The sequence below is a fragment of the Pelobates fuscus genome, chromosome 11, assembly GCF_036172605.1.
Source record: "Pelobates fuscus isolate aPelFus1 chromosome 11, aPelFus1.pri, whole genome shotgun sequence".
Taxonomy (NCBI): domain Eukaryota; kingdom Metazoa; phylum Chordata; class Amphibia; order Anura; family Pelobatidae; genus Pelobates; species Pelobates fuscus.
In genome coordinates, this window is record NC_086327.1 from 83,020,583 (window position 1) to 83,041,576 (window position 20,994).

The window sequence follows — 20,994 nt, forward strand, 5'->3', positions numbered from 1 at the left end:
GGTCTCACCAACAGGTCCCATTTCTGGGTCACCATGGTGACCTAGGATTTCTCAAGCCCTCAGCTAAAGGGCCTCAAAGTAATTCAAAGCACTTAAACGAAAGATAGGCAGAGGACTAGGCAGCTATACCCGGCATCTGTGCTTTTCTGAATATATGTGGACTGTGCATCTTTGATTGCAATTGTAATGCATGAAGCTGTGTCACGGACATTTGCACAGTACACATATGAAATAGCTGGCAATGTCAGTTGTTAAATAACTGGTGTCTTGTATAGACAGCAGATACCCCCAGTCTTGTATTATTGTGAACCTTTGTGGGACCTGAAAGATGAATACTTATGCTCCAATGGTCATCTATGACTTCCTGCAACAGCTAATATAAAGTCACTGTGATCAAATTATAAATCGTACTCCATGATTACAATGTAATACATAGTTGCAGCTAAGGGTGCCACCACTGCTGCACAAATCCTCTCTCCACCCCCTACCATTTTATATTTATGAATAAAATTGAAATTTCTTCTCCAATCTCTACCAAAATAATTTGACCACTTACCAAGGATCAGCCCCATGGTTTTCCTAGCAATATCACCACTATAGAATGCCACACTCGTTATGATGTTTGGAGTGTTCATTTAAAGGTGAAAAGTCACAGTTTGGGATAGTATATTTTGCACAATTTTGTTTAGGGCTATCAAAAAAAATGTGAAGGTGGCGTGGCCTGACTGCCATGCTGAATGGCTGCACATGGAGTGAACGCTGTGCAAACTATCATAATAGTGAAATTACCTACAGCTATCTGCTTGAACAAACTTTTGCCACATGTGCTGGGGAAAACTTACACTCAACAAAGCTGACATCTAAAGTTGATGCACAGCAGGCAGTTTACCTTTGACCAACCTCTGCGGCCTACCTAAGGGAGCAGGCGAGGTAGAAGCGGCTGATCTCACCGCTGGTATTCCATCTGGTCTTGCGGACGACGGAGAGGCACCAACAACTCGGCCCTACTTTCCTACTAATGGAGGGGCTGCACAAAGTCTGCAACACTGTTCCTGCTAACATGGCAGACAGTAACACAATCTTTGCCAACTTCTGGCTGAAATTGAGCCATAAGTAACGTCAGGCTAAGGAGGCTAGATGGAGTGGCAGATCATCGCTGCACTCACCTGCGGATGGCCAACATTTTGCATCTGCAGCTATTAGTTGGAATGCCATCACACCCATCTGCCTGAAGCAGCCAAAGAAGAAGACACAATCCTGGTGCACAACTCACACCCCAGGAGGGGGAATTGTCTGAGACATGCTAAACCTCGATCTATCTGGCACTTTGATTGCAGCACCAAGTGTGACTGAATCATTGAGGATAGCACATGGGCTCTCCCTGAGGCCTGGGGCCAATGGCATAGCCAGTCTTGATGACCAGGACAGTACATCCTAATGGGAATCTCATAGCTGGGAATTGGGTGATTGCATTTATACAGGGTGGTGAGCATGGTGCATGGCACGGTTTACAATTAACCTTTTAGGCGAGATCAGTTCCTAGCACCAGGGAAGATGCTATAACATACCTACCAGTGGTATGTTTATCATTGGCACTGCTGTCTAGCTTCTCTTTTTTCTTTGAAATTGCGGTAGAAATCAGATGTATGCTTTAGAATGTTTTGTATACAGTTTCAGTACCATTTCACAATTTGAATAGAGTATTGGTGTCTAATATGAGCTGAGAATCCTACCTGGGCGACTGTTATTCTGCTAGTTGTTTTCCTCTACAGCTCTGGCTGTGTTATACCAGTCATCCTTTTACATCTCAAGATGATCTTCTTAACCTACTCAGCATTTTCTAAATATTTCAGAAACGAGACATGTTTATCCTTGTGAAGAAATCCCTCTTTGTGTTCGTTATTTCTCCCCTTTTCATTCGGTAGATGTAACTATTGAACAGAAACCACCCCCCGGCTTGTTAACTTCAAAAGCATGCTTCAATTAAACCCTCTACCTGTGTCATCTTGTTTGTGCGAACAAAGGCAGTGGGACTTGGTCGTCGAGTGTCTGGAACTAAAATCGGACATTCGACTTCCCGAACACTGGTCGCAACATACGAACACTGGATCTTTGTTTCCCAAACAGCTAGGAAAGCGCTGTTCGGTACTTTTGTGCATTTGTATGAGGGGAACAATCGCTGCTAGGAGCCAGGGAAAAAACGTTTGTGGGATTATTTGATTATTTCAACTTCATGAAATAGACCGGCAAAACCACCCAAACTCATGCTCTGGCCGTTCGGAAGGAAATTACCGAATGAGTATTGGATATACTTGGTTTCCTTACAATCCTCTTTATCTTCTGTTATAATGCTCTACTGTATACAGGAAGTCTAATGTTTGACTGTTGACCTCCTATGTCTCAGTAAAAAAATGGTTGGCAAAAAAAAATGTAAACAATTTGAATATGTTAAAGTGAGTCACGTACAAGGGTATATGCCAAACTAATCATTCATATTTGCATACAAATCTCTAGTTTAGGAAGCCATTATATAGTGCTAGTCTTCCTAACCTTGGTTTCTGGGAGTTGGAGTGTACAGACTTGCAACCTCTTCTGAGTCGTTGACCTCAAGACTTTCGTCGTATGGCTGGTTCTGAAATAACTTTGTCTGTAATAAACAACACAACAACCCTGTTAACTGTGCGGACATGTATGACCCCAGCTCCCATCATCTTGAAACACACTTTTTTGACCTATTTTACTTTTCTTGCAATTGTATTTATCTTGTAATACTCATCATTTAGATTCCCAATATAAATATTTGTTATTAATAGAACAGAGCAACAGCCCCTTACTACAACTCCTAATGATCTAACTTCAGTCTTTCAATAGTAATATTGTAAAGCGCTACGGAATCTGTTGGCGCTATATAAATGGCAATAATAATAATAATAATAATAATAATAATAATAATAGTACACTGCTATCTACCAATTAGACGACAATAGTATAGTATTATGGTTCTCCATACAACTAATTTTGTGGTTCCTAACATTTTCTTACCCAAATTATCTTCATTCTTCAAATGTATTATAATATATACTAAACTCAAACCTGCACAGCACCTATGGTATTAGACTTTGCAAGAGTATAAAGGGCACCAAACCCTTGAGAACTGCCCTGCGGCTGCAGTAATCCCTTTATTGTGGATAGCAAGCTGATGCCTGATTAACCCCTTAAGGACTGGACTGTTTTTGCGATGTTGTACATTTGCGACCAGGCATCTTTGTTTGTGTTTAGCTGTAATTTTCTGCTCTCTCATTTACTGGTCCCATACAAATTATATATTGATTTTTTCAGGACAAAAGGGGCTTTCTTTACATACCATTATTTATATAATCTCATGTAATTTAATTTTTAAAAAATGAAAAAATATGATGAAAAATTGAAAAAAATACATGTTTTTTGACTTTTATGTGAAAAATCTTTTACTCATCTACAAAAGCGAATGAAAAAAAACTGATAAATAGATTCAAAATTTTGTCCTGAGTTTAAAAACACCCAGTGTTTACATGCTTTTTGCTATTTTTTTGCATGTTATAGGGCTATAAGTACAAGTAGGATATTGCGGTTTCAAAACATACATTTTTAAAATGTATCAATAGTGACATTGTAACACTATTATCTGTCATAAATCGCTGAATAACACCACACATGTACATATTTTTTTTAAAGTAGACAACCCAGGGTATTCAATATGGGGTATGTCCAGACTTTTTTAGTAGCCACTTAGTCGCAAACACTGGCCAAAGTTAGCGTTCATATTTGTTTGTGTGTGAAAAAAGTAAAAAACTAAATTGAACGCTAATTTTGGCCAGTGTTTGTGACTAAGTGGTTACTAAAAAAGACTGGACATACCCCATTTGCAATACCTTGGGTTGTCTTCTTTTGCAAATGGTATGCCATCATGTAATTCTCATTCCTGGGCTACCATACGCTCTCAAAGGCAACGTAACCAACCTGGCCATTTTCAATATTTGACCCATATATTTGACCCTGTAACTTTCAAAAACGCTATAAAACCTGTTTCCACTAATATTTGTGTTCAGCAAAGTCTCCCGAGTAAAACAGTACCCCCCATGTACAGGTTTTAGGGTGTCGTAGAACGTTACAGGGTAAAATACAGTGATAGCAAATTAAATTCTCTGTACTTTCGGCCTGGGTTGGCAGGCAGGTCCCTTAAATTGCAATCAATAAAATAATGTAATTATGTAAAAATATTACATAAATACGCACGTAGAATTTAAATATATATGCATATTTATATATTTGAAGTCTACGTGTATATTTATATCATTATTTATGTAATTTTGTATATGGACATATGAATAGTTCGTATTCTTTTTATTTATTTATATATACATAGATATATACAATTTCATTCTAAGTGTATTTTGATATAAATATATATATATATTAATATCAAAATACAGTTAGAATAAAATTTCGTATAGATATATAATTTTTAAAAAAAAAACATTATTATTTTTACATGTTTAATTTAAATTACTTATTTGTATTTTATAATAATATATATACAATATATATAGTTATTATATATATTATATATATACACGTGTGTAATTTAATTATAAGTGTATTTTTATATTAATATATGTGCATATTAATATAAAAATACACTTAGCATGACATTATATATATTATTATTATTATTATTATTGCCATTTATATAGCGCCAACAGATTCCGTAGCGCTTTACAATATTTTGAGAGGGGGGGATGTAACAATAAATAAATAAATATCTGTCTATATATCACATATATACATATATATATATATATATATATATATATATACACACACATATATAATAATAATTTTTTTTTATTCACTTTAACTTAAATTTTTTTTTATGATTTTACAGCAGCAGGGAGACTGCCTGTCAGCACAGACAGTCCCCCTGCAGGCAGACACATGGACACCTATTGTGACCATGTGGTCGCCCTGTTGAGCGATCACATGGCCACAGGGGTCCTAATCCGCCATGGGGAGACTGTCTGAGCTGCAGGCAGTCTCCCCACAACGGGAGCACCGCCGATCGCCGCCGGGGGAACAACGGCGATCGGGTAAGTACATCTTAAAGTTAGGACGGTTCAGGACCGTCGTCGGTCGGCAATGGAAAAATGCAGATGACGGTCCTGAACCGTCCTAAGTCCTTAAGGGGTTAAAAGACCACTATAATCAGGTGAGGAAGGGGTTCTAGGGTGAGGAAGGGGTTAAACACTCACCTTTCTCTAGCGCCGGGCTCCCTCGGTAGTGGGGACTCTCCGCCTCCTTTCCCGTCATCGTCTGAATGCGCATGCGCAGCACGAGCCGCGAGCGCATTCAGCCAGTCCATAGGAAAGCATTCTCAATGCTTTCCTATGGACGCTGGCATCTTCTCACTGTGAAAATCAATGAGACAGCCACTAGATGCTGGATTAACCCTAAAGTAAAAATAGCAGTTTATCTGAAACTGCTATGTTTATAGAAGAAAGGGTTAATCCTAGAATGGACCTGGCACCCAGACCACTTCATTAAGATGAAGTGGTCTGGGTGCCTATAGTGGTCCTTTAAACACAACTGGTCTCTCCAACCACTGGGGACCCAAAAAAGAGTTATATCAGCTAGAAATTGGTACCCAAGGTCTATCTATTCTACCTTACATCTACCTTATATCCAAGGAGCAATAAAACACAGTTACCTTCAGCCCCTCTGACTCTGCCTCCTCCATCCTTCTCCTGCCCTCCTAACTGCCGAATACAGCCACAGCGGCCCAGGTTACCTCGATTCTCTATTTCAAGGGGGGGGCAATTCTCTCGCAGGCCTACAGTTCAGTCACCATGGAAACGGTGGCCACACTTCCGCTGCCATCTAAGCCATAGCAACCAGGACTTCCGTCTCCTGACATGTCGAACGTCACTTCCGCCCAGGAGGCAAGAATACCACTGACACGACCGAGTGTGTGACGAGCACCTGACTCTGCTACCATAGATGTCTTTGGAAAGACAGTCTTCAGCTTCCGGCAATCTCCTTTTGCCAGCTAGCGACATCTCATGGCCAGATGATGCACATCACCCCAAATCTGGACTGGATTCATTTTTCTAGATTTTTATTACTTCAATTTTCCATTTCTCAGCGTTATCAACCATTAGCAAATTTAGTGACATAGTAGTTTAGCAACTTATGCAGTTCAACTATCCCTGGGATTATAATATATATATATATATATTTTCTAACTTCATTCCTGTGCAATGTGGCATATATTGTTAACTGGGTTTACAAACTGAAGTACCATTGACAATTACTGAAATATGCACTATGTGCTACGGCTTCAGTATTCCCAAGTGACATTTAGACAGGCCTGCCCATTAAAAACTAAACTGAGAAAAGGTGTGCAGTTATTTAAAGCCTGCTGGAGTGTGTGCAGTGTGTCCTCATTTTTTCATTTTACAAAAAAAAGTGCAGGTTTCAAAAGAAATTGCCACTTTTATACCTAAACCTTGTTACACCCACCCCATCCCCGGCTGTCAATCAGCCAACCTGTCTTGTTATTCCCTGGTAGTTTAGCTCATTGGAGGCAGCAATTGCCCAGAGCACCTGCTTTCCAAAGACTTCTCATTGACCTACAAGTCTGTGAGATCATCAGCTTTTCCAAACTGTTATTAGATGTACTCTCTGTAATGGAGAAAAAAAAAAAAGCATAATTAAATGCATGAATGATTTAATGAGGGGTACAGGGGTAGGTAACCTTCAGCACTCCAGATGTGTAATCTCCATCTGTGTAATACTGGCAAATCATCATGGGAGATGTAGTCCACAAGATCTGGAGTGCTGAAGGTTGCCTAGCCCTGGTCTAGTAATTAGTAATATTTATGTATTTATTTATTTATTTGGGTAGTGGAGTGTCCCTGTAAAGTGATTCCAGGTGTGATGCTGCAGTCTACTTCCTGGCCTACAGAGGGCATGTACCCGCATCAAAAATGGCGCCTCTTTCGACTCCACCCCTTCCTACCCCGGATCTCACGTTGCTTCCTGTTGAGACGTGGCTCCGGGGCGGCCATATTGTGCGGAGAACCGACAGAACCCAAGTAACCAGTCAGGCCCGCCGTCCACTCCTAGACCCCGGCAATCATGGTGAGTATGGGACCGTTCCCGGTATATCGGCGGTTAGAGGGGAGAGAATGACAGCTCGGTGATATTATTATACAATGGGAACGGGGGGGCCCCAGCTGACAGCTCGGTGATATTATTGTTATTATAATACACCGGGAACGGGGGCACTGCTGACAGCTCGGTGATATTAATCTTATAATACACCGGGAACGGGGGCACTGCTGACAGCTCGGTGATATTAATCTTATAATACACCGGGAACGGGGGCACTGCTGACAGCTCAGTGATATTATTATACACGGGGTGAGGGCACAGCTGACAGCTCGGTGATATTATTATTATACACCGGGAACGGGGGGCACAGCTGACAGCTCGGTGATATTATTATTATACAGCGGGAACGGGGGGCACAGCTGACATGACAGTCCGGGACAGACTGACTGGCAATCACTGAGCCTTATACTAACTCCTGGGGGATACGACGGACAGGGAGCGGAATAGGACGACGGTATAAACCATGGGGTGCACGACTAGCATGGGAGCAGCCTCCTATATGACACAACAAGGAACTGCTGGGATATACCGAATATCCAGCACTGAGCACAATACTGGGATATACTGAATATCCAGCACTGAGCACAATACTGGGATATACTGAATATCCAGCACTGAGCACAATACTGGGATATACTGAATATCCAGCACTGAGCACAATACTGGGATATACTGAATATCCAGCACTGAGCACAATACTGGGATATACTGAATATCCAGCACTGAGCACAATACTGGGATATACCGAATATCCAGCACTGAGCACAATACTGGGATATACCGAATATCCAGCACTGAGCACAATACTGGGATATACCGAATATCCAGCACTGAGCACAATACTGGGATATACCGAATATCCAGCACTGAGCACAATACTGGGATATACCGAATATCCAGCACTGAGCACAATACTGGGATATACCGAATATCCAGCACTGAGCACAATACTGGGATATACCGAATATCCAGCACTGAGCACAATACTGGGATATACTGAATATCCAGCACTGAGCACAATACTGGGATATACTGAATATCCAGCACTGAGCACAATACTGGGGTATACTGAATATCCAGCACTGAGCACATTACTGGGATATACTGAATATCCAGCACTGAGCACATTACTGGGATATACTGAATATCCAGCACTGAGCACATTACTGGGATATACTGAATATCCAGCACTGAGCACATTACTTGGATATACTGAATATCCAGCACTGAGCACATTACTTGGATATACTGAATATCCAGCACTGAGCACATTACTGGGATATACTGAATATCCAGCACTGAGCACATTACTGGGATATACTGAATATCCAGCACTGAGCACATTACTGGGATATACTGAATATCCAGCACTGAGCACATTACTGGGATATACTGAATATCCAGCACTGAGCACATTACTGGGATATACTGAATATCCAGCACTGAGCACATTACTGGGATATACTGCATATCCTGCACTGAGCACATTACTGGGATATACTGCATATCCTGCACTGAGCACATTACTGGGATATACTGCATATCCTGCACTGAGCACATTACTGGGATATACTGCATATCCTGCACTGAGCACATTACTGGGATATACTGCATATCCTGCACTGAGCACATTACTGGGATATACTGCATATCCTGCACTGAGCACATTACTGGGATATACTGCATATCCAGCACTGAGCACATTACTGGGTTATACTGCATATCCAGCACTGAGCACATTACTGGGATATACTGCATATCCAGCACTGAGCACATTACTGGGATATACTGCATATCCAGCACTGAGCACATTACTGGGATATACTGCATATCCAGCACTGAGCACATTACTGGGATATACTGCATATCCAGCACTGAGCACATTACTGGGATATACTGCATATCCAGCACTGAGCACATTACTGGGATATACTGCATATCCAGCACTGAGCACATTACTGGGATATACTGCATATCCAGCACTGAGCACATTACTGGGATATACTGCATATCCAGCACTGAGCACATTACTGGGATATACTGCATATCCAGCACTGAGCACATTACTGGGATATACTGCATATCCAGCACTGAGCACATTACTGGGATATACTGCATATCCAGCACTGAGCACATTACTGGGATATACTGCATATCCAGCACTGAGCACATTACTGGGATATACTGCATATCCAGCACTGAGCACATTACTGGGATATACTGCATATCCAGCACTGAGCACATTACTGGGATATACTGCATATCCAGCACTGAGCACATTACTGGGATATACTGCATATCCAGCACTGAGCACATTACTGGGATATACTGCATATCCAGCACTGAGCACATTACTGGGATATACTGCATATCCAGCACTGAGCACATTACTGGGATATACTGCATATCCAGCACTGAGCACATTACTGGGATATACTGCATATCCAGCACTGAGCACATTACTGGGATATACTGCATATCCAGCACTGAGCACATTACTGGGATATACTGCATATCCAGCACTGAGCACATTACTGGGATATACTGCATATCCAGCACTGAGCACATTACTGGGATATACTGCATATCCAGCACTGAGCACATTACTGGGATATACTGCATATCCAGCACTGAGCACATTACTGGGATATACTGCATATCCAGCACTGAGCACATTACTGGGATATACTGCATATCCAGCACTGACCCATGTATATGGGATATATTGAATATCCAGCACTGAGCCATGTATATGGGAGATACTGAATATCCAGCACTGAGCCATGTTTATGGGAGATACTGAATATCCAGCACTGAGCCATGTTTATGGGAGATACTGAATATCCAGCACTGACCCATGTATATGGGATATATTGAATATCCAGCACTGACCCATGTATATGGGATATATTGAATATCCAGCACTGACCCATGTATATGGGATATATTGAATATCCAGCACTGACCCATGTATATGGGATATATTGAATATCCAGCACTGACCCATGTATATGGGATATATTGAATATCCAGCACTGACCCATGTATATGGGATATATTGAATATCCAGCACTGACCCATGTATATGGGATATATTGAATATCCAGAACTGACCCATGTATATGGGATATATTGAATATCCAGCACTGACCCATGTATATGGGATATATTGAATATCCAGCACTGACCCATGTATATGGGATATATTGAATATCCAGCACTGACCCATGTATATGGGATATATTGAATATCCAGCACTGACCCATGTTTATGGGATATACTGAATATCCAGCACTGACCCATGTTTGTGGGATATACTGAATATCCAGCACATTACTGGGATATACTGAATATCCAGCACTGACCCATGTTAATGGGATATACTGCATATCCAGTGCTAACACTTATTATTGGTTCATTACATCTGACCAGGTCAATGAAAGAGTTATCCGGAATGGACACAGTGTCTGACTACCAATTCTATGGATTTACCATGGTGTCATAATATGTGAAATGAGTTATGATCCTGGGCTCAACTCCGTTAACAAGCAGTCTGTTGGGGAAGTTTTGTGAATGTTTCTAGGATATTACACGTTAATCTTGTTATTGACTTATTTTTTTAATTGCTGACACGGTTTACAGAGATGTACACATTATTGAGCTACAGTAAAACTGTACAATCTATTACTGATAATGGAGAAGCCTGACTGCTTACTATCTAGCCTTGTGGTACATTTACAATTATAGTTATTTGGTAAATTCCTCATATCAGATATGGTATATTTTTCTCCACATTTTGTTTATATATTTTAAACAGCACTGACACTTGAGTATTTTGTAATACAGATGGACAAACGTGGATCTTCTGCCGTCAACTTTTGAAATTTCTAGCAGCTTTCATTATCGCAATCTTGTTCCGCATCTTGTCTCTGACTACTCTAGTGAACTCTGTGTTATAGCGGTAGCCATTTTTACAAATCTCTGCAGTTATGTCACTCTTGGCAAGGAGAGTGGCCTCAGGGTGTTGTAAGCACATAGCACTTTGTATTATTGCAAAGTACAAAGACTGACCCTTTAAATTCACATTGTTGAAGTGTGTGTATACTATTGTGTGAACAGAAACTAATTGTAAAAAGCACATACTTTAATATTTATAGGAAATGGCCACCATATTTCTGAGATTCAGCAGAGCCTTGCATTTGATGCAAATTTACATTTAGGAGACACAAATGAGAAAAAAAAGCAGAGCTAAGATCTATCCTTTAGTTCTTATAATTTCCCTCTGCGGGAAAAGTTCTTAAATTGCATGTGTCATGTAAAGATTACATGGAATATGTTTATGAAGGAGGAAAATATCCATACATTTTGTAGCAAAAACGTTTGTTTAGCTTTTTATGTGTATGGTGAGAATCTTTCAGGAACCAGAAGCAATCTTCAGCAATTTTATTTTCTGTAATTATTTGCTTGGTACTGCTCCTAGTGTGTGTGTATCTATCTATCTATCTATCTATCTATCTCCTCTGAGCTAGCAGACATCTTGGATTTAGCTATTTCTAATTACTAAAGTGGAAGGCAGTGCTTCTCACAGAGAAACGTTGGATTCAATGTTTCTCTGAGAAGCACTGCAGATGCACAGCAATGTATGCCACACATGCACCCTGCCTCCCAATGCTTCTCTGGAAGCATTTTGTAGGCTGGGGGACCATCTGTACTGACTATCTCCAGGTGAGCAGAGCTTGGCTTCTTTATTTTTACACTGCAGAATTAAATACGGTATCCAGTCAGGCATAGACAAAACAGTAATAACCTAAATTAAGTACTGGATGGACGTTGTATGTCAAATAGTGCTGCACTTATTAATATATATATATATATTTTTTTACTAGAATAGTAGTTAACTTGAAGAGGAATAACAAGTGTGTAGTTATGTCAGATACGAGATCTAGAAAGTAAGGGTTCATAGCTGCAAGGGTTACTAATGTAGTTTGATAATGATCAGGGACTAGTGACTTGCACTATGATGGAACATAGGTTATGGAATGCTTTTGGGTGTCCTATCTAAGTGAGACACCAGTTTGCCTGCTAGAGTTATCATTATTGAAGCCATAGGGTGGGAAGGATTACTCTGATCTCGAGGATGGGAGTCATTACTCCCTTTGACTAGTGTCTGTAGTGGTTGATCCTTCACTGTTTTAATGTAAACCATCAGGTTGATGTGCTGTTGAACCCTCTATATACAGTAGTTTAGGAGGTTGCAATTAAAATAAAACAAAAAAGAAACCTGCAGTTCACCCACAGTAGGCTAATTTCCACTATATGTGCTTGGCTTGGCTGGAGGAGGTAGACCCTGGACTCAGCGAATTGGGGAATGAAAAAGATTCTCATAGCCATCTCTGACAAATATTTAACATTAGAGAACCTATATAGACCAGATGAGCTCAAGTGAAGTGGTACCCCTAACCATGGGGCAGCAAGGGGAAGAGAGAATATTATGCCTAAGTAATGTGGTTAGAGCTGTGTGTGGCATAAAGCCACTGGTTCATAATTAGGACCCTTATCCATCTGTAGAGCTTAAACAAGTATAACAATATGAAAGGGAAGAGGGGGGTTGAAAGCCGACCAATAAGCATTACATAAAATGGTGTGAGCGAGCCATTAGGGTACACCTGTGTCAAGTCCCCGGATCAGAGACCTAGCCCCTTCTGGGCACAAAACGCACCGAGTGTTTAGATCCCAGTTTCGAGTGGTGGTAAACCACGAGGGATCCGGCGGTGGTGTGGTAAATCCCAAGAAAAGATGGAGCCTCCTGATGAGATTTTAAGGACAGGTCCGTTGTGGGTGACAGAGAGGCACCTCTGCATTGTCCAGCAATATGATATAATGGCCTCTTGCATTTGGATTGTGATTGTGCGAAGGGATCTTTGCCATCGGAGTGTAGCTCTGGTGAGGTCTTGGTAAACGGTGATCTACACAGATTCAAATGTGTATGGCTCTTGCCTTGTAAGGTCAGCATTATATGCTGTTTTGTCTTGGGAGGATGATAACCTGACTATGACATCTCGGGATACCCATGCTGGTTCCTGTGGAGGTTTGTTGATGCAGTAAACACCATCAAAAACTATTTTTTTTTTTTTAGCTTGAGTTGGAGGTAGGAGGAAAGATACCAGGAGTCGTAGGTAGTGAGGTACTTCCTCTGGAGTCGTAGGTAGTGAGGTACTTCCTCTGGAGTCGTAGGTAGTGAGGTACTTCCTCTGGAGTCGTAGGTAGTGAGGTACTTCCTCTGGAGTCGTAGGTAGTGAGGTACTTCCTCTGGAGTCGTAGGTAGTGAGGTACTTCCTCTGGAGTCGTAGGTAGTGAGGTACTTCCTCTGGAGTCGTAGGTAGTGAGGTACTTCCTCTGGAGTCGTAGGTAGTGAGGTACTTCCTCTGGAGTCGTAGGTAGTGAGGTACTTCCTCTGGAGTCGTAGGTAGTGAGGTACTTCCTCTGGAGTCGTAGGTAGTGAGGTACTTCCTCTGGAGTCGTAGGTAGTGAGGTACTTCCTCTGGAGTCGTAGGTAGTGAGGTACTTCCTCTGGAGTCGTAGGTAGTGAGGTACTTCCTCTGCAGAAATAGTATCAGGAATACCTTATAGTTTGATTTAGCAGTGTCTACTTTTTTCTTCAAGGAAGGCCACCTGAATATTGAGGTTATGGGAATTGTGTAGGCTGTGAAAAGTGTTTTAGAGATGACAAGCCAGACTGTAAATCTGTGGCTTTGAAACAGTCAGTAACCACTTGAAATGTTCATTTTAGCAACTGCGGTATCTTCAACAAATCGCTTTTGTATATCATGGAGTATTTTAAATGTCTTGTTTAGTTGCCAGGGCTGATGTCTCAGGAGCCCCTGAAGGTGCTAAGGCAGTACCTGATACTGGGGGTGCTGATAGTAGATCCGGCCTGCAAGCATCTGGTGACATATGGCTGGCCTCGCGGTCTTCGCCAGAGGTTAGTGTTCACCTGTTTTTGCAGCAGAGTGCCAATCTCTTGTTACTCTGGGAGTCCCTCTAGCCGAGTTCTCCTCCGTGCTCTGAGACTCTTCTGAGGCTTCCAATGCCTGTATGGTATGGGGATAAGTAGGCCCATACATTGCAGCACTGCTGTTTCATGGCTTGGCCAAACAAGAAGGGCATTGATCAGTAGAGTGTAATGCCCTTCTGTGATTCAGACCTTTCACTCAAGGCACTCATGTGATGTAATGGATATCTGACAGATAGTTTGCTATTTCGCCAGAGGTCAGTTCCACCATCAAGCTCCGCCCCCCCAATTACTCTTTATTTTTGCAGGTACTGTGATGAAAGGAGGCCCAAGAGATTTGTCAACACGCCTGCATTATAAATATAGTTATTAATAAAAATGGAGTGTTTCTTTAAGTACTAGGCTCCTAGCCAGGTCTAAATGCTATTTCCCCAGCTCTTCATTTTAGCCTTCACAGTGCCAGAGCAAAATAAAGGGCAGACGTAGGGGTCCAGTGGTACGTGCCTTTTTAAAAAACTTGAAACTGCTCGATTTCCATGTTTAATGCCACTTCTGACATCTGTAGATAACGGTTATGCTATATATGTATATGTTTTAATAAGCTGCTGTGTTCAAACATGACTGACTAACTTCATTGGCAGTGGAGGGAGGATTCATTTAACACTTGCCATCCTTGAATTTTAACCCATGTTCTACATTTAAACACTGTGAAAGGAAAACTCAAAGCAACCTAATCACTGGCAGCCTGCTGTAGTGTAAGACTACAGACTCTATGAAATAGATAGATATAGATAGATAGAGATAGATATATATTTGTGTTGGGGACAACAGCTGTGTCTGGTGCAAAGTCGGTTGTGGTGTAATGAACCAATGCTCGGGTAGGCCTGTAAATATCGAGCAGCAACTGTCCAGTTGAGGGGGGCTAACTGGGTTAAAATAGCCAGGTAACCCCTCCCACAACTCCAGGCCACAGCCTAACATATACAGTAAACGGTGTGTGTGATATAGAGATATATCTGTGTTTTTTTTCTTTTTGGGGGGGGGTATATACATGCATACATATACACTTCCTGACTTTACAAACTAATTGCTTCCGAAGCCTAGTTCATAAAGTGAGTACTAATTTCCCATAGACTGCAATGTAATAAGCATAGGTTCCATTCCTGACCAAGAAATTTTACTATAGAAAACCTAAATTATTAAGTACAAATACATATATGTTGTAGGAACATTAAAGAAATACATTCCATATTGAATTCTTCATCAAATCATGATCAATGGAGAGACCGGTTGCACTTGATGAATGGGACACCGCACAGGCCACCCTCAGTTGTTTGGTACTTGTTGAAGGCTGCACCTCACTTGTATCTGGTTCGTTTGAGACAGAACTAGTCCCAGCGGCTTTCTGTAGACCAGCTGTGATAGTGGTTTGCTTCCAACACATTCTTTTCTTTTCGTTGTAAATTTCTTTATAGCAGGCATATTGCTTAGATCTCTAGCAACTTTGGTAATTCTCTCAGTTAGAATCTTGTGACTCAAAAATATTAATTGCCTTTTCTGTGTTGAAATGCTTCCTCGAGGCCTTTCAAAGTGAAAGAAAGAACAGGCGTTACAGGTGCTGTAACATCTTCTACCTCTTCAACTTCCTCTTGTTCTTCCTTGTGCGCTTCAAGAAGGTCATTTGTCTGTTGCAGAGACATCCAGGTCCAAGGTTGGCAAGAGTAAAGATTGCTTCTGTGTCCTGCTGTACAATTTTTGCTGGTTCTTCAAACCCTTAAACATTCGTACCAAACAACTGAGGGCAGAGCTTTTTCCAAACACCTTTTAATGGTTGTCTCCTGAAATTTTGTTCCAGGCATATGCTGTAATTTTTATTGCATCTAAAATTTTAACTGATTTTCTCCAAAAAATTTTAAGACTTGAACCTGTCTCGTTATCCGTTGCTTTAATCAACATTTCAAATGTCTGACGATGGTACAGTGCTTTAAATGTCTATTGGTTGCAAAATGGAAGTTGTATTTGGTGGCAAGAATATGACTTTGACATTAGGGTATTGATGTTGGAGAGGGTGGATGACCGAGTGCATTATCTACAAGCAGAATAACTTGAAGGTATTGATTTATCTTCACAATATTTTTTCACTTCAGGTACAAAATATTGTGAGAACCAATCTTCAAACAGCGAAGCAGTAACCCAACCTTTTTTATTGGCTTTCCATATGACTGGCAGTGTGCTTTTCACAATTCCTTTAAGTGCCCTAGGATTTTCTGCACGATGCACCATCATGGGTTTTAACTTAGTCTCCAGCTGCATTTCCACCAAGCAATAAAGTTAGTCGATCTTTCGCTGGTTTAAAACTGGGCATTGATGATTCTTCTTTTGCAATGTAGCTTCTTGATGGCATGCGCTTCCAAAAGAGACCGGTTTCATCCACATTGAAAACCTGTGATGGCGAGTAATTGCCCTCTTGCCAACTTAGCAGGAAATAATTTAACTGCTTCGGTATCAACACTTGCAGATTCTCCAAGGATTTTTGTTATGCCAACCAGTTCCTTTTTTTTTTTTTTTTTTTTTTTTTTAACGTTCAAACCACCCACAGCTTGCAAAAAATTTTTCTTCAACGTTGCCTCCTTTTCTTTGTTTCAGCATCTCAAAAAGTGACAAAGCTTTAGCACAATTGGTAGCATAGGTAACAGGCATATGGAGCCATCCATTTTTGATCACTTATCCATGCTGTTAAAAGTTTTTTCCATACAAGGTATAAGGCTTTCATTGTCCTTTGTATCCAAGTAGAATGTAGGGATTGCACATTTTTTACTTTAAATATTTTTCTGCCTTTCAAAATTGTACTCACAGTTGATTTACTTAGTGAATATTTGGTAGCTAATTCTTTAGTGGTATTTCCATCATTATGGTCTGTTATGATGTGCAGTTTTGTTTCTAATGTTATGGCTTTTCGTCTTTTTATATTTTCATTACAAGCACCAACTGTAACATCCTTTCTTTTTGGTGGCAATATGAGTCCTCCTTCATCACTTTCTTCTTTCTCAACGTCCCTCTCTCCTTTATCACTTTCCTTTTATTTCACACCTCTCTCAAGTTATCCTCCTCTCTTACTTTAAGGCTTGCATCTCTCCTTTATCACTTTTTATGGCTCCTTTTATTTTTACAACTCTCAATCTCTACTCCTTTTATTACACCCTTCCACCCATGTCTCTCCTCTCTCCTCCCTCCCCCCTTCCACCCATGTCTCTCCTCCCTCCCCTCTTCCACCAATGTCTCTCCTCTCCCCCCCCTTCCACCAATGTCTCTCCTCTCCCCCCCCTTCCACCCATGTCTCTCCTCTCCCCCCCTTCCACCCATGTCTCTCCTCTCCCCCCTTCCACCCGTGTCTCTCCTCTCCCCCCTTCCACCCGTGTCTCTCCTCTCCCCCCCTTCCACCCGTGTCTCTCCTCTCCCCCCTTCCACCCGTGTCTCTCCTCTCCCCCCTTCCACCCGTGTCTCTCCTCTCCCCCCTTCCACCCGTGTCTCTCCTCTCCCCCCTTCCACCCGTGTCTCTCCTCTCCCCCCTTCCACCCGTGTCTCTCCTCTCCCCCCCTTCCACCCGTGTCTCTCCTCTCCCCCCCTTCCACCCGTGTCTCTCCTCTCCCCCCCTTCCACCCGTGTCTCTCCTCTCCCCCCTTCCACCCGTGTCTCTCCTCTCCCCCCCTTCCACCCGTGTCTCTCCTCTCCCCCCCTTCCACCCGTGTCTCTCCTCTCCCCCCCCTTCCACCCGTGTCTCTCCTCTCCCCCCCCTTCCACCCGTGTCTCTCCTCTCCCCCCCCTTCCACCCATGTCTCTCCTCTCCCCCCCCTTCCACCCATGTCTCTCCTCTCCCCCCCCTTCCACCCATGTCTCTCCTCTCCCCCCCCTTCCACCCATGTCTCTCCTCTCCCCCCCTTCCACCCATGTCTCTCCTCTCCCCCCCCTTCCACCCATGTCTCTCCTCTCCCCCCCCTTCCACCCATGTCTCTCCTCTCCCCCCCCTTCCACCCATGTCTCTCCTCTCCCCCCCCCTTCCACCCATGTCTCTCCTCTCCCCCCCCCTTCCACCCATGTCTCTCCTCTCCCCCCCCTTCCACACATGTCTCTCCTCTCCCCCCCCTTCCACACATGTCTCTCCTCTCCCCCCCCTTCCACACATGTCTCTCCTCTCCCCCCCCTTCCACCCATGTCTCTCCTCTCCCCCCCTTCCACCCATGTCTCTCCTCTCCCCCCCCTTCCACCCATGTCTCTCCTCTCCCCCCCCTTCCACCCATGTCTCTCCTCTCCCCCCCCTTCCACCCATGTCTCTCCTCTCCCCCCCCTTCCACCCATGTCTCTCCTCTCCCCCCCCTTCCACCCATGTCTCTCCTCTCCCCCCCCCTTCCACCCATGTCTCTCCTCTCCCCCCCTTCCACCCATGTCTCTCCTCTCCCCCCCTTCCACCCATGTCTCTCCTCTCCCCCCCTTCCACCCATGTCTCTCCTCTCCCCCCCTTCCACCCATGTCTCTCCTCTCCCCCCCCTTCCACCCATGTCTCTCCTCTCCCCCCCCTTCCACCCATGTCTCTCCTCTCCCCCCCCTTCCACCCATGTCTCTCCTCTCCCCCCCCTTCCACCCATGTCTCTCCTCTCCCCCCCCTTCCACCCATGTCTCTCCTCTCCCCCCCCTTCCACCCATGTCTCTCCTCTCCCCCCCTTCCACCCATGTCTCTCCTCTCCCCCCCTTCCACCCATGTCTCTCCTCTCCCCCCCTTCCACCCATGTCTCTCCTCTCCCCCCCTTCCACCCATGTCTCTCCTCTCCCCCCCTTCCACCCATGTCTCTCCTCTCCCCCCCCTTCCACCCATGTCTCTCCCCCCCTCCCCTTCCACCCATATGTCTCTCCTCTCTCCCCCCCCCTCCCCATCCACCCATATGTCTCCCTTTTATCCATACTCCCTCTCTCTTTCCCTATTTTCAGGCAGCTGTTCCCTCATTGAGCCAGCACCCGAGGTGAAGGTAGTGCCGGCTCTGCTCTTTTCTATATATAGATGGACCCCCTTCCATTTTACCTGACATAACTCATTCTGTCACTTTATTAAAACTGCAATAATTACATGCTCATGGTTAAGGGTGATGGGATTTTGCACCCAGACCACGTCAGCTGAAGTTGTCTGGGTGCCTACAGTGTCCCTTTAGGTGAAAATTGTATTATCCACTCTCCCTTGAATACCTAATTAACCACACATAGAGCCACACCTAAATTGAATACTTTGTCTTGTATATGTTTTTTTAAAAAAAATTGAGCTGCCTTATGGGAAGAAAGGCACTTTTTATGGTGGAATCCTCCATAGACATAAGTGCTGTACTTGTGTGCATGTGTGAGCGTACAATGCAGACATTTGCTGCTGGCAGATGAGGTGCGCCCAGGGCCAGATTAAGAGCCCAGTGGGCCTGGTGCTGACAATTATGATGGGGCCTAATTACAGAATCTTATTGACCAAGAACACTAAAACAGTCATACCTCTCAATCGTCATGTATCTGATGGAGTTGGTGTTGGAGGAAAACTCAAAGGATGCAGCTATAAGAAATGACATACTCGATGCTAATCTCTTTATCTAATTTATGCTTTAATCTTTCAAGTAAATCCATACCCCCTAACAGCAGTGTCCAGTGAAGCAGGAAGTCAATGGGAGGGGTTAATTGGTGGGCCGCTGATGCAAATCACGTGACCAGAACTGCCATAAGGGGTGAACATGCCCAAAAAGGGGGCATGTCTGTCTAAAGAATTGGAAGGCCAGCCTGGCATCAGTGTCCCTATGTATCATAGTGTCAGTGTCCCCATGTCGCCCAGTCCCCTAGTCTCCCAGTGTCTCTGTCCCCATTTCTCCCAGTGTCCCCATGTCTCAGTGTGTCCCGTGTCACTAGGATACTAGGTGAAACTGAGAGACCCAGTTACACTGGGAGACATGGGGACACTGAGAGACATGGGGACACTGAGAGACATGGGGACACTGAGAGACATGGGGACACTGAGAGACATGGGGACACTGAGACACTTGGGGACAGTGGGAAACATGGGGACACTGGGAGACATGGGGGCACTGAGACACTGGGAGACATGAGGGCACTAGAGGATAAAGACATGGGCACACTGGGAGACATGGAGACACAGACATTTGGGGACACTGGGAGAAATGGGGTCACAGACACTAGGGACACAGAGACATGGGGACACAGGCACTGGGAGACATATGGTCACAGACATTTGGGGAAACTAAGACACTTGGGACACAGAGACATGGGAACACAGACACTGGGAGACTAGGGGACACTGGGAGACATGGGTACACTGAGACACTTGGGGACACTGGGAGACATGGGGCACTGGGAGACATGGGACACAGACATTTGGGGACACTGGGAGACATGGGGACACTAGGGACACAGAAACATGGGGACAGAGACACTCGGAGACATGGGGACACTGAGATACTAGGGACACTGGTTGGGAGACATAGGGACGCTGGGAGACATGGGGACGCAGACATTTGGGGACACTGGGAGACATGGGACACAGACACTGGGAGACTAGGGAACACTGGGAGCCATGGGGACACTAAGACACTGGCTGGGAGACATGGAGACATTGTGTCCCTATGCATCTACCTATGTCTCACAGTGCCCCATGTGTGACAGTGTCCCTATGTCTCACAGTGCCCCCTAGTGTGGTCTAGTTCTCAGTGTCCCCTAGTGTCTCAGTGTCCCCA

At 43.6% G+C, this 20,994-nt stretch overlaps 2 protein-coding genes across 3 annotated transcripts in view; one reads left to right on the forward strand and one right to left on the reverse strand.

The window, feature by feature from the left end:
• IFT46 (intraflagellar transport 46) overlaps window positions 1–5,959 on the reverse strand; it is a 29,537-nt gene extending 23,578 nt beyond the window's left edge. Inside the window, exons 1-2 of one of the 2 annotated variants that reach the window (XM_063435982.1) lie at window positions 5,744–5,959; window positions 2,551–2,647 (exon numbers count right to left, since the gene is read on the reverse strand). In XM_063435982.1, the coding sequence (XP_063292052.1) occupies window positions 2,551–2,647; window positions 5,744–5,773 (127 nt within the window). In that variant the 5' untranslated portion in view covers window positions 5,774–5,959. The remainder of the gene's footprint in view (window positions 1–2,550; window positions 2,648–5,743) is intronic. The other variant, XM_063435983.1, reaches the window with a different exon arrangement.
• Window positions 5,960–7,071: 1,112 nt separating this feature from the next.
• ARCN1 (archain 1) overlaps window positions 7,072–20,994 on the forward strand; it is a 28,846-nt gene continuing 14,923 nt past the window's right edge. The window contains exon 1 of the mRNA XM_063435769.1: window positions 7,072–7,176. Within this exon, the coding sequence (XP_063291839.1) occupies window positions 7,174–7,176 (3 nt within the window). The 5' untranslated portion in view covers window positions 7,072–7,173. The remainder of the gene's footprint in view (window positions 7,177–20,994) is intronic.